Source organism: Muscardinus avellanarius, assembly GCF_963383645.1.
Source record: "Muscardinus avellanarius genome assembly, chromosome: 2".
Lineage (NCBI taxonomy): Eukaryota > Metazoa > Chordata > Mammalia > Rodentia > Gliridae > Muscardinus > Muscardinus avellanarius.
In genome coordinates, this window is record NC_137787.1 from 145,306,594 (window position 1) to 145,327,184 (window position 20,591).

General features: G+C 42.0%; 1 protein-coding gene across 1 annotated transcript; it reads right to left on the reverse strand.

Moving 5' to 3' along the window:
- Window positions 1–647: 647 nt before the first annotated feature.
- Window positions 648–18,646, reverse strand: SLC25A30 (solute carrier family 25 member 30; the record flags this gene model as incomplete). The annotated part of the gene is made up of 9 exons (XM_080689520.1): window positions 648–689; window positions 1,962–2,042; window positions 2,275–2,413; window positions 5,640–5,764; window positions 6,592–6,687; window positions 8,947–9,032; window positions 13,355–13,449; window positions 15,996–16,143; window positions 18,583–18,646. The coding sequence occupies 9 exons, from the start codon at window positions 18,644–18,646 to the stop codon at window positions 648–650; spliced, it is 876 nt and encodes a 291-aa protein (XP_080545646.1).
- Between the last annotated feature and the right edge of the window lie 1,945 nt (window positions 18,647–20,591).

Here is a 20,591-nt window from a genome sequence, read left to right on the forward strand (position 1 = left end):
TGTTTTAAGTTTTAGTATACTGTAACAATTCCTCACAAAGGTCAAGTCTTCAAAAGCTTAAAAATCACTTATTATAAGTGAAAGATCCTGCCCAAGTAGAAAATTATAAATCGGTGAGATATTCCAAAGACCTGCTTCCTGCACTGTCTATACCTGGGTTAACAAGCGCAGGTCTCCATGTGTGACCTTCAGTTGACAAGAAGCTAAAGCTCCCAGCACTTCCGGGACAAGAATGCCCTCATGGAGGCTCCACGGCACGGTTCCCATGAGCTTTTTATGAGAATCTGATATTCACAGATGTAAGCTGAAAGGCATCAGGAGCTACTTTCTCTGAACAAGATAGGAGATAGTTCCTGATTTTCTGCCAATTTGCTTACGCGAGAAATATGCATTCATATATTATCTTTGATGTCAAAGGGCACTTCAATGGTAAGCACTGGTATGGGGATGTCACAATTGAGGCCACTGAACTCTGATGAGGAGCGCCTGATGCCAGCGCACAGCAATCCGGGCTAATCCAGTCTTCACCTGTGGCTCCCATGCCAGGATCTGGTGAGCCAAGCAGTGAGAAGCAGAGTGAAAGACAGCGGGCTCTACTGTTGCAGAAGGTAGCTTTTTCAGAAGGCTGTCTCATGCAGTGCCACTTGTCACAAGTCCAATTTCTTCAGCTGCTCGTATGTCACAAAGAACTGTAGATATGGGTTAAGGATGCCAACAAAAAAAGGTAGCCATCTTCCCAACGCTGATACATAAAAACAGCCTTACAACTCACACATGTACTAACAAGTATGGACAGGTAATTAGTATTTAATATTTAAATGTGTGTCATGAGCACGCTTGTAATCTCCGCGCTTGGGAGGCAGAGACAGGAGGATCCTGCAGGTTCGTTGCCAGCCGCGCTGGTTTAAGAGACCCTGTTTCAAAAATATAAAATAGGTCTGGGAGTGTAGCCCGGAGGTAGAAGGGCTTCCAGGAACCCCAGTACCACCAAAAATTTAAAAAATTTAAAAAAATGTGTGTCATGGATGCAATTAAATATCAGACACTCCACCGTCCAGAACCACCCATAGTCTTCCCATAGGCCTCCCAAGGTCAGCTTGGAACAGAAAGATGCCTGTTGAGATCTGCAAATCTCCTCGCCTCAGCCTCTCTGGGCTGACACAATGATTGGCACTTGTGGTTTTGCTAAGGTACAAAAACGTATTGAAATAGTGTGCTTCTGTGTGAAAGAGAGAGGTGGTTAGCAAGCCCAGGGGAGCTCTCCTCCAGGACTGTCACTGGGCTGCCTTCCTTGGCAGGGAAGAGCAGATAAAGAGAAATAGGAGGATGGTGAAAACCAACATTCCTGCTTCTTAATTCCTTCTTTTCACCTCTACTGAATGGTCACTCCTTTGCCATCTCCTACTTTGGCACACAGGAGTAAAGCAGATCAGCTAAACATTCCAGAGCTAATTCCTGTTTATCTGCAGGATACACGTTCTTGCCAGCCATATCCTTCCCCAGGACAGCTGGAGATACACCCTCTATCCTCGTCTCTCTCTGAAATCATAAATGTCCTTAGCTTCTACAGCAGAAGTTGGTGAGAATTTTTTTAATGATATCATCACCTTTCAATAACACCATCATTAAACTAAGATCCCAGAGGCTTTCTACCTCCGGGATATACTCCCAGACCCATTTCATATTTTATTTGGAAACAGGTTCTCACTAAGTTGCTGAGAGCCTCACTAAGTAGACGAGGCTGGCTTCAAGCCTGTGCCATCCTCCTGTCTCAGCCTCCCAAGCGCGGGGATTACAGGCGTGTGCCACCACACCCAGCTGAGTAGTCAATTTTAGAATCAGAGGAACTCAAAGGATGAGAACCTACTTCTAAATTATTACTAATAACATGGTAGTTTATACCAGCAATATATTATTTAGTTATATATACCTTTCATATCTACTGCAATAGAAAAGGATACAATAATATTCCAAGGACCAAGCCTCAACCAATTTGGCCAAAACCCTTTATATAAAGCAAAAAATCCTTCATTCTTCCATGTCTGTTAAAAAAAGAAGAGGGGAAAGAAGAGTCAACTTCCAACTTTGCAATTATTATGTCAAATGCATTAATAGTAGCCATACTGATATATTTTTCTTAAAATGTACTGGGTTCAATCCCCAGTACAAGGAAGGGAAGAAGGGAGGAAGGAAGGAAGAAAGGGAGGAAAGGAGAAAGGAAGGAAGGAAGGAGGGGCAGTTTATGACCCTGCATATATATTCATTCGTTCTCACCTGCAATAAGCAATCCAGAGTCCCCGTGTAGCCAGAGCATCTGCCATCTCGAAAGGCTTTCTGATTCATCATACGGGTTCTTACAACATCGACAGGGTTTGAAGCCAGGGCTCCTACCAGTCCACAGGTGAAGCTTGAGCTATGAAGAAATTAGCATTTAAAAAAAAACCATAAGCTAGCAGGGCATGGTGGCACATGTTTGTAATCCCAGTACTTGGGAGGCTGAGACAGGAGGATCAAAGGTTGGAAGCCAGCCTCAGATACTTAGTTAGGCTCTCAGCAACTTAGTGAAACCTTGTTTCCAAATAAAATATAAAATAGGTCTGGGAGGTAGAAAGCTCCTGTGTTTCATCCCCAGTACCACAAAAATAAATAAATAAATAAAAAGCTAACCACCACTGTGCCACAGCAAGTGCCAAAGGGAAGAAACAACCTCCTCCCAAAACTATGTTAAAGTAATGTGTAAAAACATGAAATAAGATCTAAATCTAGAGAGCAAAAAATCGTCCTAATTACACTGGCTTATAAATTCCAGCCACGGCTAAGAATACCTTTTGAAAAGGAACATCCTCCAAAAATGGTATGTTCCACCTATTTACCTATAAAGTAATTCTAGCCATATCATATTCATATTGTTCCAAAAGATTTTTTTAAAAGTATCCCCTCACTGTAACGTCCATCAGGAGTCTTAAGTTCTACGACACTTTTTGTCTTACAAGACTACCATAGACTGCACTACGTATTATTAAACTGAATTAGATTTAGCCTGAAGCTTAACTAACTTAACCTGTATCAACCTGCAATCTATGTGAGAATATATTCTTGTAACAAGTGCCAGATCTCAGCCAAACATTTAGCCAATCACAGGCATAAAGCTGCCTAAGTATGTCCAAATAATTCAAAATGCAGAACTACAGTCAATCAGACAATTTCTGTACAGATATTCCTTGATTTATGATGTGGTTGGACCCAATAAATGCATTTTAAGCCCCTAACCACTGGACATCTAGCTTAGGCTAGCCTACCTTAAATATGTTCAGAACACTTACATTAACCTACAGTTGGGCAAAACCACCTAATTCGAAGCCTATTTTATAATAAGAGTATTGAATGTCTTATATAATTTCTCAAATACTGTACTGAAAGTGGGTTGTATGGGTACACTTTTGCACTACCATAAAGTTTAAAATTGTGAAGTTGAAGACGGGTGTGGTGGCGCACACTTGTAATCCCAGCATTTGAGAGGCTGAGACGGAGGATCCAGGTTTGCAGAAAGCCTCAGCTACTATTTAGTGAGGCCCTTGGCAACTCAGTGAGACCCTGTTCCAAAATAAAGAATAAAAAATAGGGCTGGAGGTGTAGCTCAGAGGTAGAATGCCCCTGGATTCCATCCCTAGTCCCACAAAAAAATAAATAAATAGAAAGCTGTGAAGTTGAACCATCATAAAACCACCTGTACATCATTTCCTTTTCTCTGGCTCTAGATATTGCCTGCACAGGTTGTAGAACAGAGCTCTCTGAACCACAGTTAGTCATGAGTGCTATCTGGTTCATGAACCTTTTTCTGCTCAAGTAAACTCCATTAGATTTAACTTGCCTGAGGTTTCTCTTTTAACAGTATCAACTAGCTCAGAGAAGGTTTTTCACCCTCAGCGCTCCTCACGTTCTAGACCAGATCATTCTCTGTTGTGGAGGCTGTGCTGTACACAGACATTTGGCCGCACTCTATGCACTAGATGCCAGTCGTCCTCCCCCTGGTGGTCACATTCATAACAGCATCCACCCTCGGCCAAACAGCCCTCACAGGATAAAATTGCCCCTGCTACTATGCATTAAGTAATCTATGATATGTTTATGCATTATGAAAATCTTCAGCTATTAAAAATAAATGAAGTCTGTAAGTACTGACATAGAAAGATATTTGGAATATATTGTTACATTTTAACAAGCAAATAGAGCCAGACCGTGGTGGTGCATGCTTGTAATCCCTGCGCTTGGGAGGCAGAGACAGGAGGATCGCGCAGGTTCGAAGCCAGCCGCGCACGCTGGCTTAGGAGACCCTGTTTCCAAATAAAAATATAAAAGTAAGTATGGGAGTGTAGACCGGAGGTAGAAGGGCTTCCAAGAACCCCAATACCACAAAAATAAATAAATAAATAAATAAATAAATAAAGCAAATAAGAGGGGCTGCAGGCACAGCTCAGTGGTGAAGGCTTACCTAGCCCTGGGTTCAATCCCCAGTACCATACAAACAAAATGCAAATAAAAGAAATACAAAGTATAATCTTTTTTGTTGTTGCTGTTGTTTTGGTTTTGGGGATTGAACACAAGGCTTTTTACCTCCAAATTATACCTCCAGCCCCAAGTACTAGAATTACAGGAGTGTATGCCATGCCAGATCAAAAGCATAATCTTATTTGTGTAATAAAACACATAATATACTCTGGTAGATATATTTGAATACATATAGATTCATAGCAAACCGTTAACAATAGCTACATATGTATAGACATACTTGTCCTAGTTTTGTTCTTGTGTGTGTGTGGTACTGGGAATTGAACTCAGTGGCTTTCTACCTCCAGACTACACAGCACCCTATTTTATTATTTTGAAACAGGGTCTTACTAAGAGAACCTCACTAAGTTGCTGGTACTAGCTTTGAACCTGCAACCCTTCTGTCTCAGCCTCCCATGTACTGGGATTACAGACGTGTGCCACCATGCCTGGCTCTGGTTCACTTTTGTACTGTAATTTTTCAAATATAAAAATATTCTTTTAAGCTGGGCATGGTGGTGCATGCTTGCAATCCCAGCATTTGGGAGGCTGAGACAGGAGGATCATGGTTTACGGACAGCCTCAGCTATTTATTGAGCCCCTTTGCAACTCAGTGAGACCCTGTTTCAAAATAAAAAATAAAAATATAGGGCTGGAGGTATAGCTCTAAAGTAGAATGCCCTTCGGTTCCATCTCCAATACTGCAAAAATATATATATTTATATAATCTTTGATAATAAGCTTTAAAATAAAAGTGTTTTATGATATAATACTTTTATAATAAATGCATACCAAATTTCCACTCTAAGTTCAGTCATATCTAAAATGTTAATGTTTTAAAAATGCATAAACAAGCTAGGCGTGGTGGCGCATGCTTGTAATCCCCGCGCTTGGGAGGCTGAGACAGGAGGATCACACGGGTTCAAAGCCAGCCTCAGCTACTTAGTGAGGCTCTCAGCAACTTAGTGAAACCCTGTTTCCAAGTAAAATATAAAAAAGGTCTGGAAGTATAGCCCGGAGGTAGAAAGCCTCTGGGTTCCACCCCCAGTACCACCAAAAAAAAAAAAAAAAAAAAAAATGCATAAACATACAGGAAGTGGGTATATACAGTGTCTCCCATGAGGCCTGAGAGAATCAGATGCTTCTTGGTGATGTCGTAGACCGGCAGCTCCACACCAACAACAATAGCAGCCCTCTGAGCCGTGAGGGAAACACCCTGGGTGAAAACAGTAGTGATACAGTGATTCAGACATCGCTCCACAGAATGCAGATGTGCAAGGTTCTGCTCCACAAACTACGATCGATTCTCATGTGTTCCTGCCGGGCAGTAGAAATGCAGAGTCAGCACAGCGAAGACCACAGGGTGAGAACTCAAAAGCTGCCAAGTCTAATTCTGACCCTGGCACCAGCCGAATGACCCTGGGCCAGAACAAGTCACGCTCAGAACCTCCTGTTTCCTTCTCACGATGAGGGATCACACTAGATGAGATTTAGGGTCTGTTCTATGAACTGGCGAGTCATCAGATACGAGGAAAGAGTGCTTCACACCAGCACTCGCCTACCAACACGGAACTCATGTGAGAGCCTTGAAGCCGTACTGATCAGCACCCCCGTGGAATGAGGACCTAGAAATCTTCCCCACTGGATTTAAACAGCAACAAAAAGCAAACATCAGGGGCTGGGCTGCAGCTCAATGGCCAAGCGCCTGCCTTGCAGGTGCAGCGCTCTGGGTTTGACCCGAGTTCCAAAAAGACCCTCAAAAAGAATCAAACATCAAACAAACCAAAAGTACTCAACTTTCCTGAAACTTGTTATGCATGAATTACTCAAAAAGTACCTTGAGATCATAACATGCCCCTTATATTCCCATTTTACAGGTAGGGAAATTAAGGACAAAGATATCTTCAAGGGCAGAAGATGCCACTCTTCCCTTGCTCCAGTAAGTCACTGGGATTAATATGAAATGGTGGAAATAGGAGAAGTAAATTTTAAAAAGAAAAAAGGTAAGAACTAAGTAGGTCAGTTCAAAGTGTTCAAGCTTACCTTCCACAGTCCCCTGGTCCCTTCCTGCTGGTAAATGTTAATGAAGTTGCCAATCATGCCTCCTTGAGTAGTGCCACTTTGTGCCTGCATTCGTATCTAGAGATTATTTTAAAGACCAACATGAGATGGAAACTAGCACATTCCCCACCAGCTCCACTGTATACCTCTAAAAATAAGTCAATATACTGCTTAACAATCCTTAGAAAAAAACTGTAACATAAATATCACTGTGACGCTACTTTAAAATGTCCTACCTAGACTAAAAATATATAAGAATTGGTTCTTGGGAGCTCAGGAATTTCCAAAAGGTACCCGGTACAGTCTAGAGAATCTGACATATAGCATTTCATTAAGTCTCAAAGATTATTTTTTCAAAACCGTTTGGGAAGGATTGAAAATAAGAGAGAAACGATTGCAATTCTAAAATTCTAATGTAATTAATAAGCGCTACCCTGCACAGTTAGCTGCGTGAAGCATGTGTGAGCAGAGGTCTTAGATTGCTCCAAGCTGCTGAACCAAAAGGTCTGCAGGCGAGCTGGCCAGTGACAGCCTCGGGATGCCATGCCACTGAGTTCCACCTGAAATGACTAACAAGCTTCACAGTGGCCATCAGATCCACACGGCCAAGAATCCACCATAAAGGTAACCTCTGACGTAGCCCTTTGCCTTCTAAAGAATGAAAAGGGATTTCTTTTTTTAAAAAAATGGTACCTGTAATCCCCGCACTTGGGAGGCTGAGACAGGAGGATCACACAGGTTCAAAGCCAGCCTCAGCTACTTAGGCTCTCAGCAACTTAGTGAGACCCTGTTTCCAAATAAAATATAAAAAAGGTGTGGGAGTATAGCCTGGAGGTAGAAAGCCTCTGGGTTCCACCCCTAGTACCACCAAAAATAAATAAAAAAAAAATGGTACCTTATATTTGTTTAAGGAGCAAACATGTTACCACTAACTTCTACAGGGAGCCATTATTACCATACTAATATGGGAAAATAAACCCAAATACATACCTGCCTTCTCATAAGCCCTGACGTATGTTTAAGAAATCAATAGGAGTATGGACATGCTTTTCTATGCTTTTCTTTTCTTGCCCCAAAAGAAGGTAAACTTACGGCAAAAGTGCCTTTAGTTTCTTCTTTACCTGTGCCATACACTCACTAGAGCACCTTATAACTACGATGTACGTAACATGTTGCATACAGCTTGGGTGTGTCTTAGAATCTCCTGTTAAGACTGAATGCTCTTGGAGGGTAGGAACCTCTTCTTACTCATTTTGTTTGTACTTAAATAGAATACTAGTTAAATAATGGGGTGGGGAAGGGAATATCCTGAGATGGTTCAGATACTAAGCCATGCCTAATTTTTATTTAATTTAATTATAAAGTTCTTTTAGGGTTTTTTTGTTTGTTTTGGTGGTACTGGGTTCCTGGAAACCCTTCTACCTCCAGACTACTCTCCCAGACACCTATTTTTTATTTTTTTATTTGAAAACAGGGTCTCTTAAGCCAGCGAGACTGGCTTCAGACCTGTGCAATCCTCCTGTCTCCACCTCCTAAGCTCAGGGATTATAAGCGTGTGCCACCACGCCCAGCTTTATTCTTTATTTTCAAACGGAGTCTCACTAAATTACAAGGGGCCTTACTAAGTAGCTTAGTGAGGATTACAAGCATGCACCACCACACCTGGCTCAATCACCAAGATTTTTGTCCCCAAAATGAGCTCTACAAAAGCTTTTTCACCTGTATCAGTGGGAAATTTACTTAGTGGATATTTAAAAATTAGAGTCTTAGGCCGGGCGTGGTGGCGCACGCTTGTAATCCCTGCGCTTGGGAGGCGGAAACAGGAGGATTGGGCAGGTTTGAAGCCAACCTCGCTGGCTTAAGAGACCCTGTTTCCAAATAAAAACATAAAAACTAGGTGTCTGGGAGTGTAGCCCAGAGGTAGAAGGGTTTCCAGGAACCCCAGTACCACCAAAATAAAAAACAAAAAAATAAATAATAATTAGAGTCTTAGCCAGGCATGGTAGCATATACCTGTAATCCCAGTAGTTGGGAGGCTGAGATAGGAGCATTGCAGGTCCGAGGCCAGCCTCAACAACTTAGCAAGACTCCTCAGCAACTTAGTGATACCCTGTTTCAAAATAAAAAATTTTAAAAAGGGTTGGGGTATAGCTTGGAAGTAGAATGCCTTTGAACTCAATCTTTAGTGCCAAAAAAAGGACTCATCATGACACATTATAAATAGATTTGCCTATATATATGTTATATTCAAAGATATTCATTCTCCAAGTGCGGTTCTGCTGTTCCCAGTAAGAAAATATAGAATGTGCCTCTAAGATGTAGCTAAGCACAGCTTACTTTCAAAACATCAGTGGGATTAGCAATGGCTGACGATACGACTCCAGAGAGAATTCCACATATGACATTGACCAGCAGGGTTTCATCTATAAACAAAAACACAGCATTTAGCTCCATCCATGCAGAGTTCTTCCTGTGAGCAACCCAAGTATCAATCTAGCTTATCTACATGCTGCTCCTTCACCTTAAAAAAGGAAATGTATGCTGTATGAACTAAGCAATTTTAAAAGGAGTCTACCAGCTACTTCTTAGCATCTAAAAGTAAGTTTGAATCATCACACAAAGTGAATAGCCACCTACTCATTCAGTTCTGTGTGTAAATTCAGGCCAATAATTAAGATCAGGTAAATTTAGGAAAATAAAAGATACATTCTGAGAAGCCGGGCATGGTGGTGCATGCCTGTAATCCCCGCGCTTGGGAGGCTGAGACAGGAGGATCGCACAAGTTCGAAGCCAGCCTCAGCTACTGAGTGAGGCTCTCAGCAACTCAGTGAGACCCTGTTTCCAAATAAAGTATAAAATAGGGCTGGGAGTATAGAAACCCTCTGGGTTCCACCCCCAGTACCACCAAAATACATACATACATACATACATACATACATACATACCAGATACATTCCTAAGAGGTTAACATGAAGATTTATATGATATGCAGTCTTTAAACCACATTGTATGTTTTTGTTTGTCTGTCCATTTGTTCGTTTGTTTTGTGGTACTGGAGATTGAACTATACCCCCAATCCTATTTTATTTTTTATTTTGAAACAGGGTCTCGGGACTTCCGGGAAGATGGCGACTGAGAAAAGCGGGGCTTAAGAGCCCCGCTAACAACCAATCTCCATTACCACAAAATCAGCGCCTTTCATAGCCAGAAAACACCATCACCAGAGAAACAAAAAAATCACCAGGCTCCAGAGAGAAAGCGGACTGAGAACAGAGCTCAGGGCCACAGAGGAGATACACCGGCCTCACGCCCGAGGACGCAGCAGCAGCGCCATACTGCCGGCAGCAGCGGCGAGTTCACTGGACGGCTACAGCAAGCCGAGGTGAGCCGCTGCGGAACAGCCAGGTGGGATTTTTCCGCGCAGGGAACATCTAAAGCCCCCAGTGGCTGAGCTCAGCACACGCTGCAGGGATTCAGAGTGGAACTCAAAACCAAGAAGAAATAAGCCAGCCTCATGGCCGAGGGCATAGCAGCGGCGCCATATTGCCACCGGCGGCAGCAGCAGCGAATTCAACGAGTCCAGTACAGCTACATCTGCGAACTCAAGAACAGTGAGTCAAATTGCGGGCCACAGAGGAAAAATCCCAGTACCGTACTTCCTGGGACTTGACCCAGTGGGGGAGTGGCGGTGGCAGAGATATCACACCATAAGAGAACGTGCAACCTGGTACCCCCCATAGTTTAAAGCAGCCTCTATCGACAACCTGGGTCGGAGACTCTGTGATACACCCAGTAAAGGAGTAGTGGGGTCTAAGATACTACAGACTCGAGATCCAGAACACCTTAAGTGAAGTCATAGTGAACCAAGGGAAGAACCTAGAGAAGGCACAAACTTCCAAAATCATGGGAAAGAGGAATAACACTGGAGCAATGAATGCCCACAACCCCACAACATCAGAACCCGATAAAACAGAAAATCAGAGATTTCTAGAAGAGCAAATCAGGAAAATAACTGTAGAAATAATAGAGGTGCTTCAAAAAGAACTCAGAGAGAGCCAAAAAGAGATAAAGGATGCAATTAATGAAGTAAAGGCCTCAATTCAAAGCACAAACAACCGATTAGACCACATGGAGAACAGAATCTCGCTCTTAGAAGATGATCATTCCAAAAATGAACGCATAGTTTCTAATCTAGAAAAAAATATCCAACAGCAGGAATCTGACATTGAAGAAATATGGGCCCATTTTAAGAGAGCTAGCCTAAGAATAATTGGAATAGAGGAGGGAAAAGAAAGTGATACCAAAGGGATCAACAATCTCGTCAAGGAAGTTAATAGCAGAAAATTTTCCAAACATAGAGCAAGAGGTTGATACACAGGTCCAGGAAACTTATAGAACTCCCTTTAGACAGGATCGGAGAAGAGGATCTCCACGCCACATAATTGTCAAAATGACCAATGTGGAAGTCAAGCAGAGAATCTTAAAGGCAACAATAACAAAGGGCCAAGTGACATTCAGAGGCAAACCAATTAGAATCACTCCAGACTTCCCAAACCAAGTCATGAGAGCCAGAAGGGCTTGGGGTAACATATTCCAAACTCTGAAAGAAAACAACTTCCAGCCAAAAATTTTCTACCCAGCAAAACTTTCTATCAAATTAGATGGAAAAATAAGAAGCTTCCATGACAGAAACTGAAGGAATTTATGTCTTCAAAACCAGCGCTAGAGAAAATACTCAAAGAGATTAACTACAAAGAAGAAATAGGTAACACACACCAGAACCAGAGAAACAAGATTAGCTGTCCAACAGACAACTAAGATTGGTTATCTGTGGAGATTCATTATTTATGTTAGTCTTTTACCTATCTCTAAGTTGTATTGTTTGCCTTTATTGTTGTTAATTTTTAGGATTTCTAGTTGGAATATTAATATACCTTCAGATATAGCATTTGGAAATATTTTATCCCATTCTATTAGTAACTTTTAACTCTGTTTACATTGTCTTTAGATATACAATATTTTTTTTATTTTTTAGGGAGTTTGTATACTCTTCTGTTGCCTGTGCCATTGAAATCATATCCAAGAAATCACTGCCAATTTCAATGTTGTGAGGTTTTATGACCCAGATTTTCTTCTAAAAGTTTATAGTCTTAAGATTTATATTTAGGTCTTTTATCTATTTTGAGTTAATTCTTATATATGGGATTAGGTAAGGGTCTAATTTTATTCTTTTCCATGTAATTATTATTTTTCAACAATATTTAGTTAAAAGATTATTATTTCCACCACCAAATGTTTGTGGAAACCTTGTCAAAAATAACTTGACAATATAGGGAAGAATTTAGCTCTAGGCTTGTACTTAACTCCAATGATTTATATATCTGCCTTTAGAATAGTACTACACTGTTTCAATTATTGTAGCTTTATATGGTTTGAAATCAGAAAATATATATCTTCTAGCTTTGTTCTTTTTCAAGATCGTTTTGGGTATCTAGAATCCATAATCCATATTAGGATAATTTTTTTTCTGAAAAATAAATATATAAGTATATGATAGTTTCACCTAAAAAAATAGAAAAAAAATATTCTCTGGTAAGAAAGAAAGCAAAAAGAAATATTGAAATGTTATCTTTAAGTCATCAAAAGCTTGGTATCAGACAAATGAAACTGTTATGTGAGATTATCATTTTTAATTTTGGATAAATTGCTATAATACTAGATGTCAACCACTAAGCCAAGCATGAGAAGGAGGAATGGGGAGGGAATGGGGTGGGGATCGGGTAGGGGCTGACTGGGCAATGTGTGCATGTATGTCTTCAAAAGTTTGTATCCCACTATGATGTATGAATACAGTGCACCAATAAAAAAAATAAATAAATAAAATAAATAATAAAAAAAAGAAAGAAACAGGGTCTCACTAAGCTGCAGGGGGCCTTCCTAATTTGCTGAGGCTGAACGTGAACCTGTGATCCTCCTGTCTCAGCCTCCCGAGTACTGGGATGACAAGCATGTGCCAACACGCCTCACTATGTCATACGTGTTTAATTTTAAACATCCCAAAGTTCTTTCAAAGCATCTTTCAAAGCTCTTGCTCATCACTCTCATATGACAGTGACTGGCGCTCATCCCACTGGAAAAAACCAAGTAAGACAATCCCACGAGCTAAAGGTTACAGAGGCAACTAGTCACGGAGCATCTAAACTTTTAATACTAAGAACTATACTCGATGCTTGCCTGATTTTATAAAATTCTAAGTTGCTTGAATAATAACAAGACACCCTCTGGCTGAAGCATTTTGGAGATGAGGATAACTAACTAGAATGTTTACAGAAGCCGGGCATGGTGACGCACGCCTGCAATCCCAGCACTTGAGAAGCTGACACAGGAAGATCACAGGTTCGAGGCCAGCCTGGCTCAGTAAGCAGAGGGACTATCAGCCAACTAGCAGAATCCTGTTTCAGAACAAAAAGTAAAATGGTCTCGGGCGTGTAGTTCAGAGGTAAAAGGCCTCTGGGTTCGATTTCCAGTACCACAAAGTAAGTAAGTAAGCAAACAGATAAATAAAATTAAAAGGTTATCGAGATGGCTCCTTGTGTTGCTCCTCTCAATTCAGTCAACACCTGACTTGCTCTAAATACAATTCATTTAGAACCGACACTCAAGACTCGTCCTCAGTCACAGGACACTTGAATACAGAGGCCAACCACACACCTGCCCAGCCCAGGTGGGAACCTTCCCCACTTACCTTCCGGGCGTTCAACGAACAGCTGCTTCAAGCTCTGGTACGTGCCTATCTTGATGGTGCCATAGGAAGCCTGGCGCAGCACCGCAGGGGCGATCCTATCAGACCACGTGCAAGGGACAAAATCAACCCAAATGTCACTAGACATCCTCAAGAAGACCCCCATGCAGGGACACAATCAAACCACACTTAAGATTTTCTTAAAATTCAAAATCCAATGAAAAATGGAAGTAGGTTCGGTGAGCTCTGCCAGTTACTAGTTCACTGAGTGAATGCTTGCCCTCTCTTGTTTATCCTCAATGAAAATGTAAGTGAACGTGGAGTCCTTTTGCCCAACCTGCTGTAACACCACCCTCTTTTACTTCTTTTCTTTTCCCTCCAACATCCTACGTGTGCCCTGGGGGTTGGGGGCAGAATCCTACCTTACCTTCTCTACACACTCCCTACGCAAGCTCATCTGCTCCCATGGTTGCAACAACCCCCCCTCAAGAGTGACGACTCCTAATTTTCCGTTTCCAACACTGATCCAAAGAGACATTTTCAACTGCTTCCTACATCCTCAATATAGAAGTCCTATATAGATCCTCAAATCAAATGTCACATGCTGAACTCCTTATCTTCTAAACAATTAGCTCTCCTCCAGCTTCCTGGACCAGAGAATGGAATCTCTAACGACACACTGGCCAACGCCAGATGGCGAGGCGCAGTCTGGTTTACTCCTTCCTCACTAACCCTCTCCTACATGAGGGGACCTCATACATGAGGCGGCATACGCTCTCCATCCTTAACCTGAAGTATTTTTATAACCTGCCTTCTTCTCCTCCATACCCAAGACTAACAATAGCTCAGCTCAGGCCTCCTCTCTTTGCATCCTAAACCACGGCTCTGCTTCGAGGGTTACCCATCTCTGAATTTGTCTTCCCCATGACAGCCAAGCAACTTTTACAATGGACACCTATATCATGTCAGTCCTCCTACTTAAAACCCTTCAGTGGCTCCTGTCTACCACAGGTGCAGCAAATTCAAATGTCCTCAGGTACCAGGCCGGCGCCACAAGTAACAAGAGAGGGTCAGAAGTTTCATGAACCAGAGAAACATCGTTAATTCCAGGTAATACTGCCTTAAGTGAATAAAGGTTTTCTTGGTCCTAATTTTTTCAAGATATAGAATCCCAGATTTGTGTGTGTGTGTGTGTGTGTGTGTGTGTGTGTGCGCGCGCGCGCGCGTGTGTGTGTGTGTGTGTGTGTGTGTGTGTGTAACTGGGTATTAAACCCAGGGGCATTCTGCCTCTGAGCCCCACCCCAACCCTATTTTTTATTCTTTATTTTGAAACAAAGTCTAAGTTACGGAGGGCCTCACTAAGTAGCTGAGGCTTTGAGGCTCAGTCGTGAACCTGTGATCCTCCTGTCTCAGCCTCCCAAGCACTAGGATTACAAGTATGTGCCACTTCGCCCAGCTATTTCTCAGACTGCTACGTGCAATTTCTTATTTAAAAAAACACTGGCTAGGCTGCACGCTTGTAATCCCAGCATTTGGGAGGCTCAGACAGGAGCGTCGAGATTCGCAGATAGCCTCAGCTACTTTGTGAGGCCCTTTGCAACTCAGTGAGACCTTGTTTCAAAAATAAAGAATAAAAAACAGAGCTGGGGGTGGGGGTGTAGGTAGTTCAGAGGTAGAATGCTCCTGGGTTCCATCCCCAGTACTGCAAAAAAAAAGTAGAGGACTTGCTCCCTCCCTGTGTACAAGGATCCTCAACAACTACTGTCCTCTCCCTTAAGGCTCTCTCCCTCCCCGCTCTGGTAACACTGGCCCCACCTCTGCCCTCTGATGTTAGGGTTGGTAACAACTGCTCATTCTGCTAGTTTCCAGGTACCTCAATATCCTCCCTTCACGTGTTCTCTTAACCTTTAAATGTCCCTTCATTAAGACTTAGACCATCATGCCGGGCGTGGTGGCGCACACTTGTAATCCCCGCGCTTGGGAGGCAGAGACAGGAGGATCGCGCAGGTTCGAAGCCAGCCGCGCACGCTGGCTTAGGAGACCCTGTTTCCAAATAAAAATGTAAAACTAGGTCTGGGAGTGTAGCCCGGAGATAGAAGGGCTTCCAGGAACCCCAGTACCACCAAAAAAAAAAAAAAAAAAGACTTAGACCATCATTAAGATTTAAACCATCCAAGTGATTCTGTTACCTGCAGGGACCAGCAGATAAACACAGCGCTTTTTCTTATTTACTCTATTTACCCAGCTACAGATCGCTGCCCATTGAGCACTGACTGAGTGAAAAGTCCTTCAACGCAACTCTTTCCCATACTGTATCAGTTTCATTATATCAAAAACCTTGCTAATTCAGAATAGCTGAGAGGGAAAGGTCTATTCTTTCAAAAACTATGTAACAGAATGTTTTGAGCAAACACAATTTTTGTACGGTTGTCTGCACTAGAATAAAGACATAGTTTCACCAAAACATATGCTACATAAAATATTTATTTAGGAAATATAGTTGGAATTAAAAGTGAAAAAGCTACTGTGCTGATTGCTGTTTAAATGACTCAAACCTTTACTTTTTCTCTATGAAAGCTCAGTCTTCGGTCTAGAATTTTGAAAGGGTGAATAGTGAAACGTGAGTGCACAAAAATCTACTCACCCTGAATACAGCGCCTTCAGCCCCTCTTCTCTGCCTATCCTCACTAGCGCGTGCAGCATTCCTCGATACCGAATTTCTCGAAAGTTTGCGTCATTTTTCTGGCCTTGAATCTGGAGCCGTGTCTTGGTTAAATCTATTGGGAATGTGCCTTAAAATTTTAAAGAAAAAAATTTTGCAATTAGTGAAATGAAATTCCACTAAATAAAGTTTACACAAAGATATCTTACCAAGGAAGAATTCGGATTATAATGTAAAGTAAAAACATTAAGAAATGGCAGTGTGCAATCTTTATCCCATTTTTAAAAATTAAGGCACCAAAAGGTTAACAACCCCCAAAATACATCAATGTATTTTATCTTTATTCATATTTTTTATTTATACTTTAACTTGTTCCACAGAGGAGTTGAAGAGACTACACTGCAGTAGAAAGTAGATGAACAGTATCATTTACACAAACAAGAATTCCATTTAAAAATTAAAATTATAGCTGGGCATCATGGCACCCAGGTGTTACACACCTGTAATTCCAGTGTTTGGGAGGCTGAGATAAGAGGATAACAGGTTTGGGGCCAGCCTCAGCAACTTAGTGTGACCCTATTTCAAAATAAAAAAATAAGCCGGGCGTGGTGGTGCATGCTTGTAATCCCAGCATTCGGGAGGCGGAGACAGGAGATCATGGTTTTTGGCAACCACAGCTACTTAGTGGGGCCCATTGCAACTCAGTAAGACACTGTTTCAAAATAAAGAATAAAAAATAGGGCTGGGAATGTAGCTCAGAGGTAGAATGCGCCTGGGTTCCATCCCTAGTACAGCAAAAAAATAAAATAAGAGTTGGGCATGGTGGTGTGCTTGTAATTCCATGATTATTTAAAAAATAGGGCCAGGTGGGGAGCAGAGCTTGGAGATAGAATGCTGGGTTCAATCTCCAGGACCACAAAAAAAAAAAGTTACTCTTTTGTATGCATGTGGAAACCAAAGGAGGTACAATGTGACTGAAGAGAAGTAAAAAAAAGTTCATGTGTTTTTGTTTTGTTTTGTTTGTTTTTGTGGTAGTGGTGTTTGAACTCAGGGACAGTCTACCTCTGACCTACATCCCCAACCCTTGTTATTTTTTGTTTTGAAACAGGGCCTCTCTAAATTGCTAAGAGTCTTGCTACTTGCTGAGCTGTCCTTGAACCTCCTGTCTCAGCCTCCCAGGTACAGGGATTATACGTCTGGCTGAGGAAAGTTCATTTTCTAAAGGAGTTGCCCACTTAGGAAAGAATGTTTTACAGTCTAAAATTAAGTCTGATAATGCAGGTAAAGACCTTTCATATAGTACGTAAGAGTTGTTTCAAATACATAAAACCTACCCTCAAGCAGTAACTTTGATTCATTGAGTCAAGATGAATTTATTCAATGAAACAAACTCTTCATTGAAATTCTTCATTCATCACAGTCTAGAGCCCCTCAGCCAGCACATGTGTGCTTAAGGCAACTGAGCAAATGAAGTATCCAGCCCTGCACCAAGTGCTCAAAAGAAGGTGCTCAATTACTAGGAGTTGAATGAATGATTCCAAAGGAAAAACACAGGAACTAACAGAATCAGGTATGGAACGCAGCTGGTGATGAAGTCTTATTGATAGACCATAAACCAATGTACAAATTCCTAATTCTGATGGAATAAATAGTGGGCGTGGTGGCACACAACCTTGTAAGCATTCGGGAGGCTAAGACAGAAGGATCGCGGTTCAAGGACAGCCTCAGCTACTTAGTGAGGGCCCTTTGCAACTCAGTGAGACCCGGTTTCAAAATAAAGGATAAAAAATAGGACTGGGGGGTATAGCTCAATGTACGATGCCCCTGGTTCCATCCCCAGTACTACAAAAAAAAAAAAAGTAGTGGGCGTGATGGCACACACTTGTAATCTCAGTACTCAGGAGGCTGAGACAGTAAGATCGAAGGTTTGGGGCCAGCCTCAGCAACTCAGTGAGGCCCTCAGCAACTCAGCAAAACCCCACTTGAAAATAAAATATAAAATAGGGCTGGGGGCATAGCTCAGTGATAAAATGCCCCTGAGTTCATTCCTTAATGCTCAAAAAAAGAGGGAAAGTGGTTGAATAAGTACAGTCAATTTAATCTGCTCAGGAAAGACACTTGAGTTTCCCAAACATCTTTGCAGCCAAGTGGACTAATAGTGGCAAAGTAGGGGAGAGGACAAGGAAACCAGGGCCAGATGCAATGCAAACAGGATTCATAAAACTATTGTTTGGTCAACAGGCTGTACCTTTTCCCCATTAAACTTTGAACACTAAATTGCTAATAAGTAGCCAAATGACTATTCTGTCTTCAAAACATACCAAAAATGCTGGGGATATAGCTTAGTGTTAGAGTGTCAAGGCCCTAGGTTCCATCCTCAGCACCAAAAAAGTATACATATAATATACATATATATATACCAAAAGAAGGCATTTTTGAATTCTGAGTTCAACTTTTCTTAAGCTGACATTCCAACAACATTCAAATGGAACACCAAAATGGCAACCTTGAGTTTCAGACACCATCGCACGCAGCAGGCTAGGCGGCTTCAGCATCCCAGGCTCCTTACCGCATTCGGCTGTGATGGAGGCCAGCCCTCCGTAGACAAATGGCTTCCAGTTGAGGGCTGACATTCTCTCCTCTGAATTATATGAGCATCACCTTCAGCAAGGTTTGTCCTGGACACAAAAGGAAGACGGTTCGAGGCCATTTCTCACACAGGCGGCTTCTCCTCTAAACGCTCCCTAGGTTTTACTTGAAGAGTGATGTGAGGGGCTCTCACTGAATCTCCCAGCAATAGCTTCCAAGGTGAGCCTTAATAAAGCAAAGCAAGCCTAAGCCCCAAATCAGCAATTTCTGTCTTTCTTTCTTTCTTTCTTTCTTTCTTCTTTTTTCTTTTCTTTTGGTACTGGGGATTAAACCCAGGGGCATTCTATCTCTGAGTTACAACCCCATCCACTATACACACACACACACACACACACACACACACACACACACATACATATACTTTTTTTTTTTTTTTTTTTGCGGTACTGGGGATGGAACCCAGGGGCATTCTTCCTCGGAGCTACACCACAACCCTATTTTTTATTCTTTATTTTGAAACAGGGTCTCACTGAGTTGCAAAGGGCCTCACTAAGTAGCTAAGGCTGTCCAAAAACTGCAATCCTCCTGTCTCAGCCTCCCAAATGCTGGGATTACAAGCGTGCACCACCACACCCGGCTCCTATTTTATTTTTTATTTTGCAATAGGGTCTTACTATGTTACTGAGGGCCTCTCTGAGTTGCTGAGGCTGGTCTCAAATTCTCAGCCTCCCATGTACTAGGATTAGAAGTGTGTGCCACCACGCCCAGATTCAAATCAGCATTTTCTAATCTCACTTCATCAGTGGCCTCAATTTTCATTCAGGTCAGGCTTCCAGAAGTAATCCCCCAGGGTTGATACTTTACTGTATGCATACTGAGTACTACAGTGGAGGCTGGTCTCCAGCAAGAATACGTTATCTTAGGTCTGTCCCTTTCCTTGCAATAAATATGTGCTATTCAACTGCCACTGTCTTAGTGAGAACCTAAGGGGAGACATCACATCTCACAGGTGCCCCAGACCAGAAAAATGTTGCAAACTCACATCATACAGCAAAATGGTAATTATTTTAAATCACCACAATCTATTTCTAGTGTACATTCTGAAAAGGTCAGCTCACTTCTCTTCGCTATATTATGTTACTAGCTGGAGGGCAGCTCAGTTTGAAGCCAAGAGGGTGACCCAGGTCAGAGCCATGTAACTCCTATGTAGGGAAGTTTCTGTTAACCTCTGAGTCTAAGTATGTTCTTTTCATTGTTTTTTATTTTTAATTCATTTACTTATTTAACTTTTGGTGTGGTAGTGAGGATTGAACCCATGAGCATTCTACCTCCGAGCTACACCCCCAGCCCTTTTAATTTTGGAACAAAGTCTCAGTTGCTGAGGATGGTCTCAAATCTAGATCCTCCTGTCTCGGCCTCCCAAGTACTGGGATTACAGGTGTGTACCACCATGCCTAGCTGGCATTTCCTTCATCAGTAGCATCATCGTCACAGCAGCCAATGCAGACAATTAGGAGCAGGGCAGATATTTTTATTCACTAAGATAAAATGCGTAGCATTAGGCCTACAGTGGGGATTAAAGATCACGTATGTTAAAGACACTTAGCAGACGTCACCTTGCAACTTCCTTGGCCTCACAGGTCCCTGCTCCCTGTGGTCTCAGTTACTCACACACCACAGCCCGGCTCCTTCACGTTCAAATGTCCTGCAGCTGTGTGTGATCTGAGTTGGTGAATCTGGCCTCCTGCCCATTAACAGGACACACAAATTAACGCCCTTTTGTATTATAAACTGTCAACCACAACTGTCCAATTAATATAAAAATCCTAATTTATTAGGGTCATTATTGGCAAGCAATATGCTCAACGTTTTTTGCATGTGTTTGGGAATTTCCCAAAAGCCTACAATAAGTCACTGGAAGGTCAGTTCTCCACAAGACCAAGGAGCTTGCTCAAGCTAAGAAGAAACACAAGAGGACCCTATGTAAAT